The sequence below is a fragment of the Eupeodes corollae genome, chromosome 1 (genome assembly GCF_945859685.1).
Source record: "Eupeodes corollae chromosome 1, idEupCoro1.1, whole genome shotgun sequence".
Lineage (NCBI taxonomy): Eukaryota > Metazoa > Arthropoda > Insecta > Diptera > Syrphidae > Eupeodes > Eupeodes corollae.
The window spans coordinates 51172720-51199312 of NC_079147.1; the positions used below are offsets into that span (position 1 = coordinate 51172720).

The 26593-nt window shown below is 40.0% G+C and overlaps 2 protein-coding genes across 2 annotated transcripts in view; one reads left to right on the forward strand and one right to left on the reverse strand.

Moving 5' to 3' along the window:
• LOC129941940 (DNA polymerase theta) lies at positions 1-23658 on the forward strand. The gene is made up of 15 exons (XM_056050720.1): positions 1-1246; positions 4196-5051; positions 5127-5386; positions 10885-10998; positions 11071-11344; positions 11407-11695; positions 11746-14149; positions 21778-21985; positions 22052-22233; positions 22292-22455; positions 22514-22614; positions 22678-22793; positions 22855-23093; positions 23149-23261; positions 23320-23658. Exons 1-15 carry the CDS (start codon positions 65-67, stop codon positions 23628-23630), a joined length of 6813 nt encoding a protein of 2270 aa, XP_055906695.1. The 5' UTR covers positions 1-64; the 3' UTR covers positions 23631-23658.
• Positions 23636-26593, reverse strand: part of LOC129941938 (rhodanese domain-containing protein CG4456) — a 10358-nt gene continuing 7400 nt past the window's right edge. The window contains exons 2-3 of the mRNA XM_056050719.1: positions 23879-24038; positions 23636-23814 (exon numbers count right to left, since the gene is read on the reverse strand). Coding sequence (XP_055906694.1) covers positions 23760-23814; positions 23879-24038 — 215 coding nt within the window. The 3' untranslated portion in view covers positions 23636-23759. The remainder of the gene's footprint in view (positions 23815-23878; positions 24039-26593) is intronic.

A 26593-nucleotide genomic window follows, 5' to 3' on the forward strand; every position in this document is an offset into this window, starting at 1 on the left:
AGAAATTTATCATTTCTTTTGTTTTTAAATATTTTGTTAGTTTTTTATTAAATATTACTAAGCTATGGCTTTTTCCGAGTCATTCGGCTTGGGAAACAGCACCTTTATGAATTTAGAAAGTGAAGTGAATAAAGCCCTCAAAGTTGAATGCCACAATCCCAGAAATAAACAAGAAGCGCCAAAACCCAGTTCAATGGACATTATTGACGAATCTCCAACCAATTCCAAAGCCAAACCTAATAAATCACGTTCACGGCATCAAGTTAGTACCTTTGGTGCACAAAGAAGGAAAAAGTTCCATAAAAGTAGATCAGATTCAACGCTGGATCATAAACCATCAAAAAACGACCGATTAGCAAGGACGACTAAAAATTGTTCTAAGGACGATAACTACTCCGATTTCTTCACAAGCGAATTTAGTATAGAACAAAGCCGACTCAAGGGTCCCGAATTTGTGAGTGTTACTCAGATAGAAGCCGCTGTCGATAAAAATCTTTCCAAAGAAAAAGAATTTCGCCTTGATGAAGCTGAAGCGAAGGGTTTTGGCTTCGAAGAGAGCAAAATGTTTTCAGAAATACTTGCAAATATCAAGACACAACCGAATGAAGGTACACAGGATGGAAATTTTACCGAGCTTCTTGATTGCCCAGTGTTCTCAGAAGACATTCAAGAATTGTTGAGTGATAATAGTAATCATCAGCAGGACGATGAGAGTTTGAAGATGTCCTATTTGTCTGATGATGATTGGAAAGAGTCACTTCAATTCTCAGAATTTAAGGATGATTCTCCTGCTTTGCCACAGGAAATCATCCCAAATGATGAGCCTGAAGAAATCATTAATATTGACGATGCCACATTCATTTGTCCCGACGATGAAGGCAAAGACTTAGCCGAAAAAACTATACAAGACATTAAAAAAGACGTTCAACTTGAACTTGAAAATGAGATAAATCTAAGCATAAGAGGAGGAAATAAAATGAACCTTTCAGTTGGTGAAAAGAGTTATATTAAAATAAATACACAACATTTGGAAGCTGATAGAAGTCAGTTGCATCGAATATCCAAAGCTGTGGGACAAAATGATTTGTCATCGAAACCAAACGATCAATACGAAATGAAAAGTGACCTTGAAGACTTGAAGAGAATCTCAGCTTGGAATTTGCCAAAATCAGTTCTTAAAGAATACGAAAAGAAACGCATTAGTAAAATGTTTGATTGGCAAATCGAATGTCTAAGTAATCCAAAGGTGAGTTTTTAAAAATTTACGATACAGAAGGTTAATAGGTACAGAACTTCTTTAAATTTAATAATAAAAACTTTGCCTGACCTTCATAATTTGTTTATTTATTTATTTAAGTACCCAATCAACGAACTTACGTTCAACAGATTTTAAAGTATTTAATAGCAATTCAGTTTACTTACTTACTTAAGGTGGCGCTACAGTCCGGGCGGACCTGGGCCTCAACCAACATGCATCTCCAGCCAGCTCGGTCCCTAGCTAGCTGTCTCCAGTTTCAGATTTCAGCACTGGTGTCATTGTCTGTGTTAATAGTGGTGCCTAGGTAGACAAAGTCCTTAACTACCTCAAAGTTATAGCTGTCCATGGTGACGTTTTGTCCAAGACGTCGTCGTCGTTCAATGTCCTTTTTTGATGACAGCATATACTTTGTGTCGCCCTCATTGACCACTAATCCAGCTTCTTCGCTTCCGTCGCAATGCTCAAAAACGCTCCGCTGACATCACACTTTGATCTTCCCATTATGTCAATATCATCTGCGTATCCGAGTAACTGGATGGACCTTTGGAAGATTGTGCCTCTAGTGTTGACGGTTGAGTTTTGCACAATTCTTTCCAAAACGATGTTGAAGAAGTCGCATGACAGTGCATCGCCTTGTCTAAAACCTTTTTTGACATCAAATGCATTCTCCATCCTCATTCTGCACAAACGGATAAGTTTGACAGGGATGCCAGAACTAGACATTGCTCCCTAGAGCTCTTCCCTATGGATGCTGTCACACGCGGCTTTAAAATCGATAAAGAGATGGTGGGTATCGAATTGAAGCTCCTGGGTTTTTTTCCAAGATCTGGCGTAGTGTGAATATTAAGTTGATAGTGGACTTTCCTGGTCTGAAGCCAAAGAAATGTTGTTCCCCTGATCATCTTTACAGGCTTCGGTTTGTGGCTTGTTCCCTTGGGAGGTTTTTCTACCTTTTGGTAAAATTTACGAAGCTCATTCCTGTTGTGACATCCCTCTATCTCCTCGATTGCGCTCTTCTCATGCTCTCTTTTTTTTCATCTAAGAACCATTGTTCCTCTCTCCTCTTCTGCTCTTAGAGCTCGTGAGCAGCTCTAGTCCTTTTGTGCAGCGCCGTTTTGTATGCCTGTTGTTTCGCTGCGTGCGCTTGCCGGCATTCGTCGTCAAACCATGGGTTTCGCTGTGGTGGCCGTGTGCCGTGCAAAGAAAACCAGTGGCAACATTGCTAAGATGCAATCAGAGAAGCCGCCTCTGATGTGCTGGGTTTCAAGCAGCCACCAACAAGGAACCCCTGTTTTGATGAGGAACGTCGATAGGCAAATGCAGCCAAACAACCGGCACGCAAAGCGGCGCTGCATAAAAGGACGAGAGCTGATCATGAGCTCTATGAGCAGAAGAGGCGAGGAACACCGACTTCTCAGAAGGAAAAAGAGAAGGCATGAGAAGCGGCGTGCGGTCGAAGATGTTGAGTGGTTTCAAAGCAGAAATGAAGTTCGAAAGTTTTATGAACAAGTGGAACGAAATTCATATATACATAAACCTAGAACCGAAGGCTGCAAAGACGAAAGTGGAAACATCATAATGAAACCGCAGTCAATGCTGAGGATATGGAAGGACCACTTCTGCAGACTGTTTAACGAACTGAATTCCGCAGACAGGCAGGATGATCCATTCAACTTAGACGACGAAAGCCAACAATCCCGTCCTCCCGACTTAGACGAAGTAAAGATTGCCATATCTAAGCTAAAGTCTAATAAAGTCGCTGGAGCAGATGGCTTGAATGCCGAGCTCTTTAAAGCAGCTGGAGATAAGTTGGTTAGGAGCATGCACCAACTTATCTGTAAGATATGGTCGGAAGAAAGCATGCTCGATGAATGGAACCTCAGTATTGTTTGCCTGATCTTGAAAAAAAGAGACCCTCTAAACTGCACAAACTATAAAGGAATCAGTCTATTTAACATCGCCTATACCATCGTCAACAACCTGATAGGTCCTTATCAGTGTGGTTTTAGACCAGAAAAGTCCACAGTCTATCAAATATTCACATTACGGCAGATCCTGGAAAAGACCCAAGAACACCAAATCGACACCCTCCATCTTTTCATCGATTTCAAAGCCGCATATGACAACATCTACAGCGACGAGCTGTATAGAGCCATGTCTAGTTTTTGCATCCCTGCCAAACTCGTCCGTTTGTGCAGGATGACCATGGAAAATTCACGCTGCTCCATAAAGGTTGGAAGCAACTTAACAGAACCTTTCGATTTCAAAAAAGGTTTTAGACAAGGTGATGCGATTTTTTTAACATCGTACTTGAAAGAATAGTGCAGAGCTCACACGTCAACACTAGAGGCACTATCTTTCAAAAGTCTGTCCAATTACTGGCATATGCTGATGACATTGACATAATCGGAAGAACTCAGCGTGATGTCAATGGGGCTTTTGTGAGTATTGAGGCAGAGTCGCCAAAAATGGGTTTAAAGGTTAATGAGGGCAAAACAAAGTACATGCTGACGTCAAGAAAGGGCCTACAACACCGAAGTCTTGGTCAAAACGTCACCATCGACGGACTTAACTTTGAGGTAGGTTAGGACTTCGTCTAACTAGGCTCCTCTGTAAACGCAGAAAACAACACCAGCGCTGAGATCCACAGGACAGCGCGGTAGAGGAAGACCGCGTATCAGGTGGAGCGCAAAATTGGAAAGTTAGTTTGTTGGGTGAGGCCCTAGTTCACACAGGACTGTAGCGACACCTTAAGAAGTCTATCTTAAATCTAAACCATTAGTTGTACTTTTCTTATTGAACCAAATACTTGAGTTTTTTTTTAAGTTTGGATCACTCTTAAAATTTTATTTTATTATTTTAAATACAACAACCACAACACACAAAAATTTGTTTATTTTTTAATTATCCATTGTGTTCTGTTTCCTTTCAACTAAGGTCTTATTCGAACACTGTAATTTAGTTTACAGTGCGCCAACATCGGCTGGCAAAACACTTGTCAGCGAAATCCTCCTAATCAAAACAATCTTAGAGCGCGGCAAGAAAGTTATCATGATCCTGCCATTTATATCGGTTGTACGTGAAAAAATGTTCTACCTCCAAGACCTACTCATTCCGTCTGGCTATCGGGTCGAAGGATTCTTCGGAGGCTACACACCACCAGGAGGTTTTGAGAGCATCAATGTCGCGATATGTACAATTGAAAAGGCCAATTCAATTGTCAACAAACTACTCGAGCAAGGCAAGCTCGATGAAATTGGAACCGTAGTTGTTGATGAAATTCACTTAATATCTGATCCCGGTCGGGGATATATTCTAGAACTGCTTCTAGCTAAAGTTCTTTATATGTCTAGGAAGTTCGACTTACGTATTCAGATTATAACAATGTCCGCAACATTGGCCAATGTGGAATTACTTAAGAAATGGCTTGATGCTGAATTGTACATTACCAACTATAGGCCGGTTGCTTTGCAAGAAATGATTAAGATTGGAACAAAAATCTACGACAATAACTTGCAATTCGTGAGAGAATTAAATACAACTGAATACAAGGCACTCAATAATCAAGATCAAGATCATGTTGCCCAGCTGTGCATTGAAACTCTTTCCGAAGGATGTTCGGTGATTGTCTTTTGTCCATCGAAAGATTGGTGTGAAAATCTTAGTGTTCAATTGGCAGCTGCAATTCACACAATCGGCAGAAGTGGTTCCGAAATAGGTAACAAGCTTAGATCAAACATAAAGCGTGATGCAATCGAAGAAGTTAAAAAACAACTAAAAGATATACCAACAGGTTAGTATAATAATTTTATATTAATTGTCACTGTTAAATTTTTAAACATTTTGTTTGTTTTATTTTTTCTTCTAGGTCTGGACTCAGTGTTGGAGAAAACAATTAATTTTGCTTGTGCCTATCACCATGCTGGCCTAACAACTGAAGAACGTGACATAATCGAAGCCTGCTTTAAGAGTGGAGCTTTGAAAATTATTGTTGCAACTAGTACACTTAGTTCAGGTGTTAATTTACCTGCTAGACGCGTTATCATAAGATCACCAATGTTTGGAGGCAAACAAATGAGTTCTTTGACCTACAAGCAAATGATTGGACGAGCTGGACGAACAGGAAAGGTATTCATAATGAGTTCTGTCTTTTAGTTATCTATGCTTATATCGATTAGGGGTCGAAATTAAATCATTAAAAATGTATCTAACCAGATCCATTAACTTTCGCAGCGTCCCAGATCAATGAAAAAACCCACTTGATTAGCTGGTTTTCTAAAATTAGACATGTTTTATGTACACACATAGCTTGTTTAGATGTTTAAGATGTTGCCATAAGCGATTTTAGTGCTTTTATTTAGTTTTGCAACTGCAAATATTGGCCAAGATTTTCTATAAATCCTTCGCAACTTGTAGGTATATAACAATTTATGAGCACAAAAATCTAAGATTTTCGTTTGATTTGGTTTTAAATTTGTTTATATAATGTAAAGGCTATATCTTGAGAGTAGTAGCAATGTTTGTGGGCTGAGAACGAATTGGTGCATATATCCATACTGTTTCTAAAAGGCCAGCTATTTTGACACTAAGTGAAACTAGTAAGTGGGGATTTCGATTCTGCTGAATTTGTTATCAATGGTTTTAGCTTGTAGATACTTTCCATAAATAAGCCAATTATACACTTCTGTTTTCTTTAATAAAGCCCAAATATGGGTAGATTTTGACTTTTCGCTAATTTGATAGTCTGCTTGACGACACATGTTCACAATTCTTTTTTACTTCTCCAGCGACCAGACAACACCCAAAAGAATGTTCATTCCGATTTTTGCTAATTGAACCACCTTACTTATCTTTTCAAAGAGCCCAGTCGAATTCAAAATCAAATGGGGTGGCGCAATAGTCCGTTGTGAACCAGGGCCTAGTGACTTACAACTCTCAACCATTCCTGTGTGCGAGTACTGTTGTCAGGAATGGAAGGGACCTACAATTTTAGGCCGAATCCGAACGGCTAGTTTGAGAAAGCACTTTTTTATGACAAGAATTACTTTTGAAGGATTTGTCAATTAAGGTGGCACAGGCAGGGATTGAACCCAAGACCCCTTGCATGACAGTCCAACGCACTAACCATCATGCTTCGGGTACTCCCCAGTCGAATTTCTGACATTAATAAACGAGTAGAAAGTACTATAAGCACAACATTTCTCGTATCAAATAAATAAGACATTTTTTCTGTCCGACTCCCGAAAATTCTTAGGATGTCACGAATGTTTGCAGCTTTTTTGTTATGGCTGAAGTAACCTTCCAAGTGCTGTACCCATAAAGACGCACAGATTCGACATTTGTGCGAAACAGTCGTAGCTTTGTTCTTAAGCTGATAGAGTTATTCCTCCAAATTTTGACAGCCCCACAACTTCTGCTTCTCTCTCCACACTTTTTGTCATTTGATGGAGATCCATGATCCTATGAAAGAGTAAGCAATCATCGTCCGCATAATCCAATGCTTTAAATATAATATCAAAGTCCATTGGATCCCTCCGCTACCAGACAAATACAATATTGGCGACAGAACACAGCCCTGTCTGGTTTCCGCTTCGGATTTCAAAATCATCTGACAACTTACCATCGTGCAGAACGTGACACTTGGATCCTTCATATGCTGCTTTAATAATAGCAATTAGTTTTTCTGAGATGCCTCTCCTCCGCAAAGCTAAACAATCGGTTTAAAACTGAATAAAAGTGTTATTTCCACCTTCTGACTTGCTCATCCACCGAACTTATCATGCTACCGTCTACTTCTTTCACCAGGTGTTGCTTTGATCTGTGTGCACCGGCCAGCCCCTTGGTTATTCTGAAAACGGTCCTGCTGTCGCACCTGTTTGCATCATCTTCTGCTTCTTGCACCAATGCGTTGATGTAGTTACGCTTGTCGCGGCACACACTGAAGTGAACCTCTCTCTTTTTCATGCGATACGAGGACTCCAACTCGTTTCTTTCTTCCCCTTGTGCAGCAGTTATTCGAGCCCTTAACTGTTTGCGTTCGTTGATCCTTGCCCAATATTCTTCTGAAAGCCAAGTGTTGTGAAACAGTTGGTACTGAAATGAAAACATTTTTCACAGCATTCCAATGGTGTTCGATGACGTCATGTGCTGTGCTGCTGATTGTTCTCATTTCGTGTGACAGGTGGTCCCTAAATTGTTAACGGGTCGTGGGGTGATGGTGACGGGTCGTATTCTACTCAGAAACCTAGCTTTGATAAGCCTCTTCCCAAAGGGCTCCCACGAAATAAGTCTTCTGGTTACAATTTTTGTAAGGAGTAACCCAACACAAGCTTCTCGAGTGTTTCCTGGATCGTGACCAAAGTAGGGCAGTACAGTGTTACGTGTCGGTGACTTATATTTGCCTGATCCCAACCATCGCTCTTCGCTTAACCCTAAGATATCTATCCTAACCCCATAAATTCTCTCTAATTGGAAAAATCTGGCATTTTGCGAGTTATCACTAATTATCCGAGGGGTAATTTCGGTTTCTGTAGTGGTATGTAGTCCAGTTACGAAGAGTGCTAATCTCCGTAACCTATCCTGAAGAGTCAGGCGACTTCGCTTTTGCTAACTTATGTATAAAGGGATACACACATCATTGCCCCGGGGCCACCACGAAGAGGTAAAGCAAGAACTTCGACATGGCAAGAAAGTTGCAATGCTGGCCTAAACCAAGTTTTAAGCAATCATAAACTACCCGATCTGCCATGCTGCAGGCACCTAACCTGGGGACTGGGATTCAAAATTTGTCTATGCTGAAGCGTTGTTGTACATGCGCTCGATGAGGCCAAGCCAATTTTGTCGACGTCTTTTGGCTCTTTCGACGATTAACGATTAAATCTTGTTCTCCATTCGCAATCAAATTCAAATATCCGCCGAAGGATTTTTCTCTCGAATGTATCCAGTATCAAATCTTATATTTACTTAACCTCCATCATTCGGCGCCGTAAAGTATATTGGTAAAATTAGAGTTTTGTTTGTTTTGGAATTAATATTATTTCCGATATAGGTGAACTCCTTGACTATCTCAAAATTACTACTACCAACAGTGACGTTTTCTCCTTGGTTGTGCGTGGCCAGGTGAGGCTTTGTTTTTTGAAAGCAAATACTTTGTTTTGTCCTCGGATAAGTTGTTACCCACTTGCAGTTTGCACCGCATATTTTGTATCGTTATGCGGCACAGCTGGATCATTTTTTTTTAATCCCCAGTTCAGACATCGCCCATAGAATATTTGGCGACCTTTGCTATCATGTCAGGGCATAGGCATAGCTATTTTACCAGTCATCGGAAAAACTTTTATCTTCTTACCGGTGTTATAATCAGATGCCATTTGCTTGGCAGTTTTGTAGAACTCTTTCCCTTTATTTTCACGGTACTTTGTTTCCGTTGTGTATTTTCCGTCTCCTGCTTCAGTACCGTGCATTCATTATAATACCAAGGTTTCTTTTTTTTGTTGGCTGATAGCCTATAGTTGTCCCGGCTACTTCTTCAATGATATCGCCGTACTGGGTCCAATGGTTGTTGACGTTTGTGGATAGGAGATTGTCCCGTTCAATTGCTCACTGCAGTGTCTGGCATTCTCTGGTGTGCTAACGCATCCAGTGTTAAATTTCTCGGGCTCTGAACTTTGTCAAAACAACAAAATAGTCAAATGTTAGATGCGTGCCTTGCGCGCTCCGATTAGCACGTCATCGATATAGTTTTCAGTTCAGCCATCTGGAGAACGCCAGGTTGCTATGTGTTCCCTTCTTATGAGAAACCTAGTGCTACTTATCACCGTATTTTGAGATGCAGCAAAGTCCATTATTTGAAAGACGTTGTCTGTTATAGTTTAAGTCACCGAGTACGACTTCGACATACTATTCCTGACCGGTTCATTAAGCTCCCTCCAGGAGGTCGTAAAACTTCTAGGCTGATGTTTTGGAGGGTAGCTTTGACGAGGATCGCAGCCAGGTGATCGTTAATCCGCTTGAAATCAATGACCTTTTATGTGAGCCGATTTCCCACGACGAATCCGCATCCTGAAATGTGCATCCCTTGTTGAAAGCTGTAATAAATGTCATAATATTTTCTTTTTATAAATACGAAACCGTGTGGAATTTAATGCTTCTATAACCCAATGATGTCTGGTATGGTTAAAGCAAGATATACTTTCCTTGTCCATATACATGGGCTTCAATGAAACTGTACATCTCGATATTCTTGGCATGTGCATCACCAACCACCTTTTGTAGAATGATCACAGCGCGATGTCACCAAAAATGCACCAAAATGTTTGGGTTTTCTGAGACGATGCAAAAAATGTTCTAATCTGATCTACAATTTATAAAACCCATATACTTACGTCCAAAACTTAAGTATAACTCTCATTTCAGGGCTTTTGCCTTAGCAGCTTACTTTATCCTCTTGAATATTCCACCCCTTAAGGTGCGTGTACATTTGAGAGTGCTTCTGCTAGTTAACTCTCGAAAGCAACTCTCGGGAGACTGTCCATTTGAGAGCCAAATTTTAGAAATGTGCTATCACGAATCCTCTGCTAGAATATTGAGAGTTTTCTTGCTAAGGTACTCTCATATGTTCACTTGATAGATTTCTTCTGCCAGCATATTATCAGTTGCCATGTATTCTTAAAAGCGAAGGGTTGCAGCTGCTTTAGTTATCGGCACTGTTCTTAAAAAAGAATTTAAAAAAATTTTGGGTCAAACCGTGGGTTAATCATCGTAACCAATTCGGTGCAGGGTTTGCTCTTTCAAGAGAGCTTCAAATTGAAGATCCTCAACAGTTTCGAAATGTTTGCCGTTTGTCAGTTAGTGAAATTGAATTTTTGATACAAGACGTTGGACCATGATTTTTTTAAAAGATACCCAAGTAAGGGAAGCCATACCAGTTCGCGGGCGTATACTGGTAACACTTTGATTTTTAGCATCCGGTAAGCGTATGAATCGCAAATCATCTGTGATTCATACGGCAGCCTTTAGTACCTTTTTCGGATTCCAGTTTGTAAAATAGAAACAATTATAAGAGACGTCTGTCCAGAAATTCTTAACAGTTTTCTTTTTATTTCGTCTTCAGAACACGAGAACTGTTTCCCAAATTCGGTTAATATCACGCATTTTTTATTTCCATCGAGAAATGATTTATCCGTAGTTCTCCACAATAATTCAACTGACTCATATTTTTCAATAAGTTAATTGGCTACCTCCAATGTTTACTCTCAAATGGACACACACCTTTAAACAGTTTAACCGTAATGCTAGCGCTTCTAGGAATGCTCATTATTTTGATTTCAATCACAGCTTCAGCTGTACTGTGAAGTACAGAGATTCGTTCTTTAATCTGTGCTACGCGAATATAGAATGCCTTACCACCCTCTGTCTTTCCCTGTCATTGCAATTCATAACTAATGTACACCGATAGCTCCTTTTTTGTTAATATTCACACTGTGCTTTATTCTAAAGCTATACAAACAAAGTACTCTCGTTGGGGGTATTTCTTACTATCGTATTTATTCTAAATTTATATCTCTCAATGAGGTTTTTAACTCTAACTAAATATTGTAAACCATCTTAAAATAAATTATCTGCAGGATACCTTAGGTGAGTCAATTCTAATATGCACCGACAGCAATTCACGAATTGGAAAAGATCTAGTGTGTGCCTCCTTAAACCCCATCTCATCATGTTTGGAAATGGAAAGCAGTGTAAGTTAAATTTTTTTAATATTTTCCTCAAACAATGAATTAACTTTTATTTTTTTTATTTCAAATCCAAAGACCCATTTAAAACGAGCCCTACTTGAGGTTATTTCATCGGGAGTAGCTACACAAAAGTCAGATATTGAAAATTTTGTTTCTTGCACTCTCCTCAACACTCAAAAGGAAATCACCGAAAAGAATGCTGAAAATGAAGATACCAACGATAAGAATCGAAGTTTTATATTCGATTCCATTGATTTTCTAATTGAATTCGAATTCATTCGATTGCAGCATGATGAGGAGAAAAACGTTGACAATTATGTAGCAACTCGATTAGGAATGGCTTGTTTAGGTTTGAAAAATGTTTGATTTGTATTTCGTAATGTTTTATGTGTGTTTCCAAAATCATTTTAGCTTCTTCAATGCCACCAACCGATGGTTTGATTTTATTCTCAGAGTTGCAGAAATCTCGGAGATGTTTTGTTTTGGAATCTGAATTGCATGCTGTTTATCTTGTCACACCATATTCGGTTTGCTATCAATTGCAGGACTTGGACTGGCTGATGTATTTGGATTTGTGGGAGAAATTGTCTCCGGCAATGAAGAAGGTGGGCGAACTAGTTGGTGTCAAGGAATCGTTTCTTGTTCGAGCAATGCGTGGCCACACAAAGCTGGACTATAAACTTATGCAGGTTCATAAGAGGTAAGTCTAAAAGAGGTGTCCTTTGCAATTTATCAATTTTTATTGCTTAGGTTCTACACAGCGTTGGCACTACAGGAACTGGTTAATGAAACTCCGGTTAATACTGTCGCAGTCAAGTACAAATGTAATCGGGGCATGCTTCAGAGTCTTCAGCAGATGGCCTCAACTTTTGCTGGAATTGTGACAGCATTCTGCAATTCTCTCAATTGGACAATGCTCGCATTGATTGTTGGCCAATTCAAGGAGCGTCTTTTCTTTGGTGTTCATCGTGATTTAATTGATTTAATGCGTTTACCCGATTTGAATTATAAAAGGGCTCGAGTTCTCTTCGATTCGGGTATTCAGAGTCTCATTGATTTGGCAAATGCCGATGTCTTCACCGTGGAGAAGGTTTTACACAATAGCTTGAGTTTTGATACAGCTAAGAAGTTAGAAAACGAAAATGAGTATGAAAATAATCAAAGAAATAATATCAGAAATCTGTATATCACGGGAAAAGCTGGACTTACCGTTAAAGATGCAGCTAAAATGCTTGTCGATGAGGCACGTCAATTCGTGCAGTATGAAATTGGAGGTGGAAACATTAATTGGAGTCAAGAAAAAAGAAAAGACGAAACAAAACAAAATGAAAGTGCAACTTTAGAGACATCACGTGAAGGTGTTAAAAGGAAATCCTCTGAAATTTCAGTTGATTTGTCGCCACCTAAAATAAAGAAAGTCGATGAAATTGTTCAAAACAATATCCCCAAGCATGAGAAAAAAGATGTGCAAACAAAGCAACATGAAAAGCAAACGGCAACAAGTGATCGTAGCCAGGGACCCAAACAAAGACCTCAAGGTTCATCCGCTAGAAACTCAGCAAAAGTTTCAGATTCTACTACTGGTAAAAATGGAATCATAAAAGAGAAATCATCCGAACTTCTTAAAAAACAAAATGGCAAAATAAGTCCGATTTTCAATGAAAGAAAACATCCATCCAATGCAAACCAACCGCAACCGCATTTTAAAAAAGAACAAACCAAAGAAAATAAGTCTCCTTTAAAAGAACAAAATCTCGATCTTAAACAGAAAAATGTTGAAAAAACTGTTGACACCAAAATTGTTACAAATGGAAACAAAACACCTATGAAAAATGCCTTTGCTGATTCTAAAAACATTAAATTATTTGGAACCGACTCAATTCCTTCTTGTTCAAATGTAAATAAAAATAAGCCAACAATAAGCCAAATAAACGACAAGCAAAACGCATTTCATCAGCCAAAAGCAATAAACTCAAAAGTAATGCCAAAGATTGAAGATCCTAATTTGAAAAACAGTAAGAGCCGAGAAAAAGATCAAGTACAAGCATCGCCAGCAATAAACGGGAATAAAGTATGTGAAAGAAAACAAAGTAAAATACGTCATGTCTTACCCTCACTTCGTAGAAGTCCGCGAAACCATTTGCCAAGTTCGACAAGAATCGAAAAGTCACCTCGAGAACACCAATCGACTACTTCACACGAAGATGATCTTTTCATGGATGATACTTCTTTTGAAATGAATTCTGCCATCGCAAACGCCATGGAACATAAACATGATAAACCATCAAGGAGATCACATAACAAAAGTTCCGATGAGATAGCTGCCTCTCAGGAGATTACTTTTCAACCCAAAACGCAAAGCACTCGTCTTTTGAGGTCTTATAGAGAACGTCAAGAGTCTCCGACTAAAAAAACGCCTTCAAGGCTAAAGTCAGATGAAGATAACAAGAAAAATGCAGATCGTCAGCAACCACAACAAAAACAGGAACAACAACAAGTGTCACCACCTAAACCACAAACAAATAAATCAAATACCTTGGAAGTCTCTGATTTGTCTTTGGGAAATTCTCTTATGCAAAATCCAATTCAATTGAATTCATCACATATTTTGAGTTCATCCAAAGCCGAACCAGATGCTTTGTCTTTGGATTGTATACAAATTCTGGACATTTGTGGAAGTCAGATACTTTTTAAAAATGTCATAAAAGAGCTAAGCGAAGTTAGGACACTTGGATTTTCCATTGGTTTGGAAAAACAGGAAGCCAAACAAAAACCACTGATTGGATCGAATTTGTTGATAAATCAAATTGATGCCAAAGAAAATAAAATCCAGCAAACAGAAAGGGATTTTACAGTTGATGATGCTTCGTATGTGTCTGGGATTTCGTTGGTCATGAGTGAGAATGTTGTGTTTTTCTTGAATTTACAAAATGACAACAATTGCCAAGGCGTTACGAGAGAAATGAAAATTGAAGTTCTGCGGGGACTGATTGGAAATACTGAATTAACATTACAAATATTTGACGCTAAAGAACAACTTAAAGTGTTGAGAAAAATTATTCCGGATATGGAACAGATCCAATGTAAAATCGAAGATCCAAAAGTGGCAAACTGGCTGTTGCAACCAGATCATATGATGAGCATGATAAATTTGGTAAGTCGGAATAAAAGGTTAAGTTTAAAGCAGGTAATACAAACATTATTCTTTTTCGGGGCAATTTAGATTGTACGGTTAATAAAAGCTCAGTTCAGCATGCTTTGTAAAAAAACATAAGGAATTATTTCTCTTCCTCGTCTTAACGCTCGCTGTCAATGACGCTCCATTGGTTAGCTCTTTAGAGATAGCTTATTCCTTTGCTGGGCAGTTTACCGCAAATGAATGTTATGACTCCGAATGGTATCTTTGACAAGTCTTAATCAATTTTAAATTAGCAACCCATTGCACTTACGTCCCTTCTTTACAAAATCAAGGAAACGCTTATATCAGCTGATGATATCACGAAGATCACAAACTTAATGACCGAAAGTACGGCTTTCATAGCAATAGGTCCTCTGGTTATCTCATGGTTTATCTTACCTAACAGTGGAGCTAATCATCTCGATATTCTCGGTATGTGTATTATCAACCATCTTTTGTGGAACGATCACATACGCGATGTCGCCAAAAATTCTTTAAAGTGTCAAGGCGATGAAAGAAGTTTATCTATATCTGTAATCTAGCTGTTATCTCCAAGACTTATGTACGCCTTCCAATCATTGTAGCGTGTTTCAAGCGAAACTTTTAGCTATAAAAAAAATCTTATCATGGCTTCTAAGATAGTCAGGCCGCTATCAAATCTCTGGACACTGTCTCTAAAAACTCTATAACAGTGAAACAGTCCATAACTGTCGATCATATCTAATGGAGATGGCGCAACAGTTTAACATTCATCTTTGCTGGGTGCCATAGAGACATTTCAGGCAATTGTAAGGCAGATGAAGTCGGACAACCACTTTAACCTAACCTAATCCAATGTCCAAAGCTTGAGTATAATTAAAATCTTTGGGGCGTTGCTCCTGTAACTTACTTAAGCCTCTTGGACAGTATTGAACGTAGAGCATTTAAATTACTTACTTACTTAAGATGTTCAAATGGTAGACATGTGCATTCAAGAGGACACAAGCGTCCACAGGTTTTTCTCAAAACCCACCTCTGTCTATCAACTCCTACTCTCACCTCCCCGCGGTGAACATCGGGTGCCTAGTACCTCAACTGGAGATTGGGTTCCAACCCCAGTGGAAAGTTGTTGGGGGCAGCAAACGAGAGAGGGGGGGAGAGGTGTTTCCACTAAGGCACCTCTCCTTATCCAGGCGGCAGCGGACGAATTCTCGAGATAGAATCAACGGTGGCGTCTACAGTTCCAGTAAGGTCGAACTACTTAGTGAACACCTTATAGGGCTTCTTTGACATATTCGGAGCCCAGGCCTATAAGGAGCGGTTCATCCGGCTCCCCTTCCTTGGAGTTATACTAAGGATCTGGCCCTCCAGGTCGGGGGTTGTGCCGTCGGGGTGACTTCCTGGCCACGTAAAAACATCATAGTTTCGAAGCAACAACAAGCCTCGGATACGGACGGATTCACTGTTGACAACCCACGCAAACGAAATAAGGACAACGAACTTCGGATATGTACGTGGAATGTTAGGTCCCTTAACAGACCACGTGCAGCCGAACAATTAGCGGAAGCCCTAAACTGCTGCAAGGCAGATATTACAGCCATCCAAGAAGTGCGATGGGATGGACCGGGCAAACGCAAACTAAAAGACTGCGATATCTACTACGGCGACTGCTACCGAGAACAAAGACAGCGTCTATTTGGGTGTGGATTTGTTGTTGGAACTAGGCTCAGGCAAAAAGTCTTAAGTTTCAACAGTGTGAGCGAGCGCATCACGACAATCCGCATCAAGGCTAAATTCGCCAACATAAGCCTAATATGCGCGCATGCCCCAACAGAGGAGAAAGATGAAGACACCAAAGACATATTCTTCGAGCTCTTAGACAAGACATATGAGCAGTGCCCTGGCTATGACATTAAAATTGTCTTAGGAGATTTTAATGCCAAGCTAGGAAGAGAAGACATCTTTGGTGGCATAATCGGGAGATACAGCCTGCACGACACCACCTCCGACAACGGATTCAGGCTGGTCGATTTCGCTGCGGGGCGAGACGTTCTGGTAGCTAGTACGCAGTTCACGCATCTCAATATCCACAAGGGGACATGGAAATCTCCTGATCAATCAACCGTCAACCAGATTGACCACATTGCGATCGACGCACGACACTTCTCCAGTATCCAGGATATCCGAACATTCCGAGAGGCCAACATTGACTCGGACCACTACCTCGTTGTAGCCAAGGTACGGCTACGGATATCCCGATCCAAGCCAAAACAAGGAAGTACTGTGAGAAGATTCGACGTTAGACGGCTACAATCGCAAGAGACTGCCATGTCCTTTTCCGATCGAGTCTCTAATAACCTCCTAAGGAGTCCTATGCTTCCTGCATTAAGCATTGAAAACCAGTGGCAACATTGCCTTGCAGCCATCAGAGATGCCGCCTCTGAAGTGCTAGGTTTCACACGGCCACCACAGCGAAACCCCTGGTTTGACGACGAATGCCGGCAAGCTCACGCAGCGAAACAAGAGGCATACAAAACGGCGCTGCACAAAAGGACGAGAGCTGCTCGCGAGCTCTACGAGCAGAAGAGGAGAGAGGAACACCGGCTTCTTAGACGGAAAAAAAGAAAGCATGAGAAGCGCGCGATCGAGGAGATAGAGGGATGTCACAACAGGAATGAGGTTCGTAAATTTTACCAAAAGGTAAAAAAAACCTCCCAAGGGTACAAGCCACGAACCGAAGCCTGTAAAGACGATCAAGGGAACATCGTAGTAGAACCACAGTCGATGCTGAGAATATGGAAAGATCACTTCTCCAAATTATATAACGGCGATGACGAACCGAATTCCGCTGTAAGGGAGATAGAACCACTCAACCTCGGCGACGCAGATCAACAATTCCGCCCACCCGACCTTGACGAAGTGAAGATAGCTATATCTAAACTTAAGCCAAACAAAGCTGCTGGAGCTGACGGCATCACCGCCGAACTATTCAAAGCAGCAGGCGATGACTTGGTAGGGAGCATGCACCAACTCATCTGCAAAATTTGGTCGGAAGAAAGCATGCCCGATGAGTGGAATCTCAGCATAGTGTGCCCGATACATAAGAAAGGAGACCCTCTAAACTGCGCCAACTACAGAGGCATCAGTCTCCTTAACATTGCTTATAAGATCCTCTCTGCCGTATTATGTGAACGTCTGAAGCCATTCGTCAACAACCTGATTGGTCCTTATCAGTGTGGCTTCAGACCAGGAAAGTCCACTATCGACCAAATATTCACACTACGGCAGATCTTGGAAAAAACCCAGGAGCTTCAAATCGATACCCACCATCTTTTTATCGATTTCAAAGCCGCGTATGACAGCATCTATAGGGAAGAGCTCTACCGAGCAATGTCTAGTTTTGGCATCCCTGTCAAACTTATCCGTTTGTGCAGAATGACGATGGAGAATGCACGCTGCTCTATCAAGGTCGGAAAAGATCTTACCGATGCATTTGATGTCAAAAAAGGTTTTAGACAAGGCGATGCACTGTCATGCGACTTCTTCAACATCGTTCTGGAAAGAATTGTGCAAAACTCAACCGTCAACACTAGAGGCACAATCTTCCAAAGATCCATCCAATTACTCGGATACGCAGATGATATTGACATAATTGGAAGATCAAAGCGTGATGTCAGTGGAGCGTTTTTGAGCATTGCGACGGAAGCGAAGAAGATGGGTTTAGTGGTCAATGAGGGCAAGACCAAGTATATGCTGTCATCAAAAAAGGACACTGAACGACGACGTCTTGGACAAAACGTCACCATGGACAGCTATAACTTTGAGGTAGTTAAGGACTTTGTCTACCTAGGCACCGCTATTAATGCAGACAACGACACCAGCGCTGAAATCAAACGAAGAATAACTCTTGCAAATCGCTGCTTCTTTGGACTTAGAAGGCAATTGAGAAGTAAAGTCCTCTCTCGAGCATGTAAAATCACCATCTATAAGACACTCATCATCCCGGTTCTCATTTATGGCGCTGAGGCCTGGACCCTGTCAAAGAAAGATGAGAGCGTCTTAGGATGCTTCGAGAGAAAAATTCTTCGGGCGATTTTTGGTCCCGTACGCATAGATGGAGAATGGAGGAGAAGATATAACGACGAGCTGTACGGGCTGTACAGCGACACTGACCTAGTTAGCAGAATCAAAGTCCAACGGCTTAGATGGCTAGGTCATGTAGAGCGGATGGACATCAACGCTCCAGCCAGGAAGGTCTTCGAATCCAATCCCGAGGGACGGCGCAGTAGAGGAAGACCGCGACTCAGGTGGCGCACCCAGGTGGGAGAGGACCTCAACCAACTTGGCGTGCGAAACTGGAGACAGCTAGCTAGGGACCGAGCTGGCTGGAGACGCTTGTTGGTTGAGGCCCAGGTCCGCCCCGGACTGTAGCGCCACCTTAAGTAAGTAAGTAAGTACTTAAGGTGGCGCTACGGTCCAGTGTGAACTAGGACCTCACTCAACAAACTTCTCCATCTAGCTCGGTCCCTGGCTAGATGTCTCCAGATTCGCGCTCCAAGTTGGATGCGGCCACTTTCCACTTGTGCACGCCATCTGACACGCGGTCTTCCTTTACTGCGCTGTCGAAGACTTTCCGGGCCGCAGAATTGCTTTCCATGCGCTCTACGTGACCCAGCCGTCTTAGTCGTTGGACTTTTACCCTTCTGGCTAAGTCTACGTCGCTCTACAGCCCGTACAGCTCGTCTTTCCATCTTCTTCTCTACTCCCCTTCGATGCATACGGGACCGTAGATCACACGAAAAACTTTTTTCTCGAACCGACACAAGGTACTTTCATCCGCTTTTGTAAAAGTCCATGCTTCTGCACCTTATAGCAGGACGAGGATGATGAGGGTCTGATGATAATAGCGACACTTTGGTCCCTCGAGAGAAGACTTACCACTCAATTGTTTTCTTAGTCCAAAGAAACAGCGGTTAGCAAGAGTTATTTTGCCTCATTAACCGTTAAACCCATTTTTATCGCCTCTGCCTCAATACTCACAAAAGCCCCATTGACATCACGCTGAGTTCTTCCGATTATGTCAATGTCATCAGCATAATCCAATAAATGGACATACTTTTGAAAGATATTGCCTCTAGTTAAGAAAATCGAATGACAGCGCATCACCTTGTCTTAAATCTTTTTTGACATCGAAAGGTTCTGTTAAGTTTTTTCCAACCTTTTTGGAACAGCGTGAATTCTCCATGGTCATCCTGCACAAACGGAGGAGTTTGCCAGAGATGCCAAAACTAGACATGGCCCTATACAGCTCGTCCCTGTAGATGCTGTCATATGCGGCCTCGAAATCGATGAAAAGATGGAGGGTGTCGATTTGGTGTTCTTGGGTCTTTTCCAGGATCTGCCGTAATGTGAATATTTGATCGACTGTGGACTTTTCTGGTCTAAAACCACACTGATAAGGCCCTATCAGGTTGTTGACGATGAGCTTTAGACGTTCACACATTACGGCAGAGAAGATTTTATAGGCGATGTTAAGTAGACTTATTCCTCTATAGTTGGTGCAGTTTAGAGGGTCTCCTTTTTTCAGGATCGGGCAAACAATACTGAGGTTCCATTCATCGAGCATACTTTCTTCCAAACATATCTTCCAGATAAGTTGATGCATGCTTCTAACCAAATCATCTCCAGCTGCTTTAAAGAGCTCTGCATTCAAGCCATCCGCTCCGCCAGCTTGGTTAGACTTCAGCTTAAATATGGCAATAATTACTTCTTCTAAGACGGGAGGACGGGATTGTTGGCTTTCGTCGTTTGTGTTGAATGTCCTGCCTGACAGCGGAATTCGGTTTGTAGTCGCCGCTAAACAGTCTGCAGAAGTGGTCCTTCCATATTCTCAGCATTGACTGCGGTTCCATTATGATGTTTCCACTTTCGTCTTTGCAGCCTTCGGTTCTAGGTTTATGTACTTGTGAATTTCGTTTCACCTGTTCATAAAACTTTCGAACTTTATTCCTGCTTTTAAACCTCTTAACATCTTCGACCACACGCCTCTCATGCCCTCTCTTTTTCCTTCTGAGAAGTCGGCGTTCCTCTAGCCTCTTCTGCTCATAGAGCTCATGAGCAGCTCTCCTCTTTTTATGCAGCGCCGCTTTGCGTGCCTGTTGTTTGGCAAATGCAGTTTGCCTGCCGACATTCTTCATCAAACCAGGGGTTTCTTGTTGGTGGCTGCTTGAAACCCAGCACATCAGAGGCGGCTTCTTTTATTGCATCTTGGCAATGTGGCCACTGATTTTCGATACTTCGAACTTCGAGAGAGGTTACTTGTAACTCGGTCGGAGAAGGATTTGGCGATCTCTTGCGATTGTAGTCGCTCGACGCTATGCCTTCTCCCAGCATCTCCCTGTTTTGCCTTGGGTCTGAAAACCCGAAGTGCTACCTTGGCTACAACGAGGTAGTGGTCCAAATCGATGTTAGCTCCTCGGAAGTCTGGCTTCGATCGCAATATGGTAAATCTGGTTGACGGTCTGGATCTGAAGAACTCCAAGTTCCTTTGTGGATGTTGAGGTGTTGAATACGCGTACTGGCTACCAGCAAAATCTAAGAGCCATAATCCGTTGTCGGAAGTGTTGGCGTGTATGCTGTTTTTCCCGATCATTCCACCAAAGATGTCTTCCCTTCCTAGCTTGGTATTAAAATCACCCAGGTCTATTTTAATATCGTAGCTGCTCATATGTTTGGTCTAAGAGCTCTTTGGTGTTGACATCCTTCTTCGTTGAGGGCGTGCGAATGGTCATGAGGCGCGCGAGTGCATACCAGAAGTTTGTTGTCCTTAATTCGTTTGCTTAGGTTGTCAACAGTAAATCCGTCCGTATCTGAGAGTTGTTGGTGCTCCGCAACTATGATGTTTTTACTTGACCAGGAAGTCACCCCGACGGCACAACCACCAACCTAGAGGGCCAGATCCTTAGAATAACTTCAAGTGCGGGGAGCCGGAAAACCCCTCCTTATAGGCCTGGGCTCCGAATAAGTCGTAGAACCTTATAAGGTGTTCACTAAGTAGTTCAGCCTTACTGGAACTGTAGACGCCACCGTTGATCCCATCTCGGGAATTCCTCTGTTGGCGTCTGGATAAGGAGAGGTGCCTAAGTGGAAACACCTCTTCCCCCCCCCCCCCCCTGTTGTTTACTGCCCTAACAACTTTCCACTGTGTCCTCTTAAATGCACATGTCTACCATTTAAACGTCAACGGTTACTACATGTACATTATATTGAGTATATTTTTTAAAGATGGTGCCATTTGTGTTATCCTTCAACGCCACTCTCTCAACAACAAGATTAAAAGTGATTAAGTCTCTTTTATTTTTTAATGAGCAGCGAGAATTCTCCAATAACATCATAATAATGCGTAAGCTTGGCAGATTAACCATCTATGTTTTCCCTGTCAAAAGCTGCTTTGATAAATTTTGTCAGTTGTAGTCTGTTCAGGTCTAAAAACCTCACTTATAAGATATAATCACTTTATTTTGAAAACATCATGTATTTATAAATGTAAAAAAGATTATATACTGTTTCTATTTCTTTTATTATAAATGTTATTTTACCACACAAATTTAGAAAATTTTATTCAGGCCCAACAATTTGCGCCAGAATGTAAAGCACTCGTTAAACTAAGCGGAAGTAGCCGTGGATACAACAGCATTGGTTTAGATTTAAGTAGCGCTATATTTGGTAAAGTCCGTTCCGCAATAGAAGCATGTGTAACAATTCATATATTAAAGGGACAAGTGGAGAATTTACAAAGAATCGGAACCGGTCAACTGCATAAGTTCTTTATTGGTAAGTTATACATTTTCAAAACAAAAACCTTCAAGAACTGTATAACACTTCTCTCTTTTTTGCTAGATCTTGAAATGCCACTGCAAATTTCTCTGTGTGAAATGGAAATCTATGGATTCCCTGCAAATGAGTCTCAATTACGAAAGCTTTTCCAACTTATGGTGGATACAATGAAAAAACTCGAAACAAAAATCTACGAAACACACGGATCTAAATTTAATTTAGGATCAGCTTCTGCTGTTGCAAAGGTTAGAATAATACACTTTTTAATTAAATTACTTTTAAAATGTTGAGTTTTTTTTAAAGGTTGTGGGATTGCATCGAAAGACTAATGGTCGTATTTCCACATCAAAACAAATTTTAGAAAAGATCGATTCACCAATTGCACAAATGATTGTAGTTTACAGAAAACTAAGCGTCACTTTAACTAAAACAATTCAACCCTTACTTCGATGTATAGTTGATAATAGGTAAATGGTTTAAAATGTAAAAGAGTTTGGGTATTTTTATATAATTTGTTCTCAATAGAATAAGAAGCAATAGTATAACGTTTACAAGCACCGGAAGAATTTCTATGCAAGAACCGAATTTGCAAAATGTTGCTAAAGACTTCGAAGTGAATATCAGTTGTAAGTATTTATAAAACGTATAAAGGAAAAACTTAACTTATCTTTTTTTCACAATATCCTAAGCATCTGAAAAGATAAAAATATCATGTCGCGGATCGTTTTGCCCTCCAAACGGACGTTGCTTAGTGTCTGCTGACTTTTGTCAATTGGAGATGAGAATTTTGGCTCATTTGTCACAGGTATTCATTTACTTAGTTATTCTAAAAAAAGTGTTGTTTCTTCAATATAACTGTTTTTCAGGACCCACCTCTCCTACAAGTAATGCATTCAGAAAAGGATGTCTTCACAGCTATTGCAGCCAAATGGAATAAAGTACCTGAAATGAATGTCTCTGAAGAGCTTAGAAATGGAACTAAACAGATTTGCTATGGAATTGTTTATGGTATGGGAATGAGAGCTCTAGCCGAATCATTAAAATGCAATGAACAAGAAGCAAAAACTGTTTCAGAACAATTCCATGCTGCATATCCTGGAATTCGGTAAGACAAAACTTGATACTTGTTGCACGTTCAGTTCTTATAACTTTTTTTTCAGTCAATATACAGAAAAAGTTACGAAATATGCTCGGCAACATGGTTATGTGGAAACGATAACAGGACGAAGAAGATATTTAGACAACATCAACAGCGCTGAGTCGCAGTTAAAAAGTATGTTTCCAAACGCGGTATATCCTTAACCTTGATGTACAATACATTCTGATTACAGGTCAAGCTGAAAGACAGGCTGTCAATTCAACAATTCAAGGCTCAGCCGCCGATATAGCAAAAAGTGCAATTCTCCGAATGAAAAAGAACATTGCAAAATATCGCGAAAAAATTGGCTTAACGAGTCGTTGTGTTAATTTGGTATTGCATTTGCATGACGAGTTGATATTTGAGGTTCCCGAGGATAAAGCTAAAAAAGTTGCCAAAGTTTTGAGCATAACAATGGAGAATTGTGTTCGCTTGAGTGTACCATTGAAGGTTAAGCTCAAAATTGGTAAATCATGGGGTGATTTGCGAGAAGTAAAATTATAGATAGGTTTATTTAATTTTATAAATTATTGTTTTAATTGTTTATATAATTGGTTAATCGAATTTTATACAAACTTAAAATTTGTTTACAAGAAAAATGTTTAAATTTTTATTTGTATTTTGTTTTTAATTTTACAAGCCTTCTTTTTGGGCCCATTCGGTCCAAGAACCTTTGTAAGCTTTTGCACTAGGAAATAAAAAAAGAAAATACATTATTATTTATGCTTTTTTCTTTAACAAAAGCAACTTACTTAACAAATCCATGCAAAATAGCTTGTTCGGCAGCACGTTGAGCACGTCCACCAGCAAGACAGGTGAAAATTATATAAGAATCTTCTTTCGGCTTTGGTCGTTTGTATGCGGCTTTGAACTCATCGTTTGATTTGTTTAAGGCTGCTTTAAGTTCAGGAACTGTGCATAAATGGTAGAAAATAAAATTTAATAATGGCTAAGAATGTTAAATTAAGAAATACAAGGTATCTATAAGAGCTCTCTGATATATCTATAGAATTGTGTTCAAATAAAGAATGAATTAATGCATTTAAATGTTTTTCTAGCTGCTCCAAGGAAATTAAGTAGAAGATATTGTTCTAACGAGTAGGTCGTTAACTAGTCTAGATAGTAGCCTGGTTATGTTGACTCTAAGACCAGACAGAGTGTGGTGAATTTATACTGTTTCTGAAAATGCTCGACTTTATCAAAGTCCCCATAGGAAAACATAAGTCTTACGAATGGCAAACAGTCCCGATTTCACTTCCGTGAACTTCCATACATTCTTATTTGGGTTCCAGGCCAAAGAAGGATTGCCGAAAAATAACGGCTCATTATTGGAATAACGGCTCAAGACTTTGGGAATCCTAGTCTACGATATTTCTACAGTGAAAGAATGATTTGCAAAGTACTTTTTGAGCTGGTTCCTTTTCGCTCAAAGCAGCTAATGTGTATCCATATGTGGATGATCCAATATAGTTCTGGATTGGTCTGGAGAGTAATCCTGCTATTTTAACTTGGCTTGTTATATTAATCAAACTTCATATTCGTGTCAATTTATTTGGGAATTTTGGAAATTTGCTTTAAGTTAGAAAACTTGTAGCAAGTGGTTGGCAAGTTCTATTTAAAGATGAGATTTGTGAACTATCACATCATGGTAAAATATATGCAACGGCTAGTTTACATACAAACCTTTATAGCCTAAATGAAGATTTGTATGCAAAGATGGTAACACACATTGAAAAGGAATATCTTCATACTTTTCATTGCCGATTTGGTCATCTAGAGTTAAGGTCGGTAAAAGAAGCTATACAAAAGAATTTAATTACTGGAGTTGAACTAATTAAATGTTCTTGTCTTGATCATTGTGATTCTTGTTTGAGAGGCAAAATGATAAGACCAGAGTTTCCAAAGCAAGCCACAAGCAGATCTGATAAGGTCTTGGATCTTGTTCACGCAGATCTACGTGAACCTTTGAGAGAAATAACTCCAAGTGGGAACAAATATTTCCTAACAATGATTGACGACTACAGTAGGTACTGTACCGTTTATTTTTTGAAAGAAAAGAGTCAAGCTGCAGAGAAAATAGTAGAGTTTCTACAACAAACTGAAAACTATTTTTAAAGACCAATAAAAATACTAAGAACTGACAGAGGTGGAGAATTCACTAGCAAAAAGTTAAAAGATTATCTTAAGAGTAAAGATATTAAGCAGCAGTTAATAGCCCCTTATAGTCCACAGCAGAATGGTGTAGTAGAGCGAAAGAACCGGAGTCTAATGGAAATAACACGGTGCATGCTTATACAATCTGGACTGAACAGAAAATTTTTGGCAGAAGCTTTAAATACTGCTAATTATTAACAAAATAGATTACCATCGAAAGCTACTCTGAAAACTCCCTATGAAATGTATTTTAAGACAACCAGCTATGACTCAAATGTGAACATTTGGATGCTTGGCATATCATTATATTATTAAGAAACTTCGACATAAGTTGGAAGATGTATCTTATAAATATGTACTTGTAGGATTCTGTGATGAATCAAAGGCATACAGACTGTATGATATAGTAACAGCCAAGGTAAGCAAGTCCAGAGATGTAAAGTTTAATAAAGAAATGAATGCCGGCTTAAACAAATTACCTAATGTGACAAAATATGAAGATGATTCTACTTTTGAAATTAATTTTTTTACCAGCAAGAACCAAGAAATCGACAACTTAACAACTAACAGGATTGAAAATGAAGAAATTATTGAAGATGTAAACAATGTTGATTTTGAAGAACTGTTATCAGAAGATGGAAGTATGTACTTACTATTCTGAAGAAGATGGCATTGACTCTGAAGATAATGTTAGAAAATCAACAAGAACCAACAAAAGCGTACCTCCTAAAAGATACGGCTATAAAACAGCTTACCCGGATGAATGCACAACTTATAAGGAAGCATTGGAAAGTTCTGACAGGACGCAATGGGTATGTTCCATGGGAGAAGAACCGCAGGCTATGTAGAAAATAATGCTTGGGATTTGGTGGAGTTACCGAAAGGTAAAAAGGCTATAAACTGTAAATGGATATTCAAGATCAAAACATTAGCTGATGAATCAAAAAGGTACAAGGCAAGACTTGTGTTTGCCAGGTGTTTGCCTCAGTAGTGATGCAGACGACTTTTCGAACCCTTTTAGCGATTGCATCAATGAACGACATGACACTACAAAACATAGATGTTAAGACTGCATTTTTGAATGGTAACCTAGAAAATGATATTTATTTGAAACTGGTATGTAAATTGAATTAAAGTATATATGGTCTTAAACAATCAGCGAGATGTTGGAATCAAAAGATAAATTTGATAATTAACTTTGGATTCAGAAGGGGTAAAGCTGATAGTTGTTTGTATGTTAAAGGCAAAGGTGACAAAATATATACACTGCGGGTCATAAGGTTAGAAGCAGGCATTTTTGAGAAGTAAAATCG

Coding starts and splice junctions, on each gene's coding strand:
- LOC129941940 (XM_056050720.1), top strand. CDS start 65: ATGGCTTTTTCCGAGTCATTCGGCTTGGGAAACAGCACCTTTATGAAT. Junction 14,150..21,777: donor TGATGAGCATGATAAATTTG/GTAAGTCGGAAT, acceptor AATTTTATTCAG/GCCCAACAATTTGCGCCAGA. Junction 22,234..22,291: donor CAGCTTCTGCTGTTGCAAAG/GTTAGAATAATA, acceptor TTTTTTTTAAAG/GTTGTGGGATTGCATCGAAA.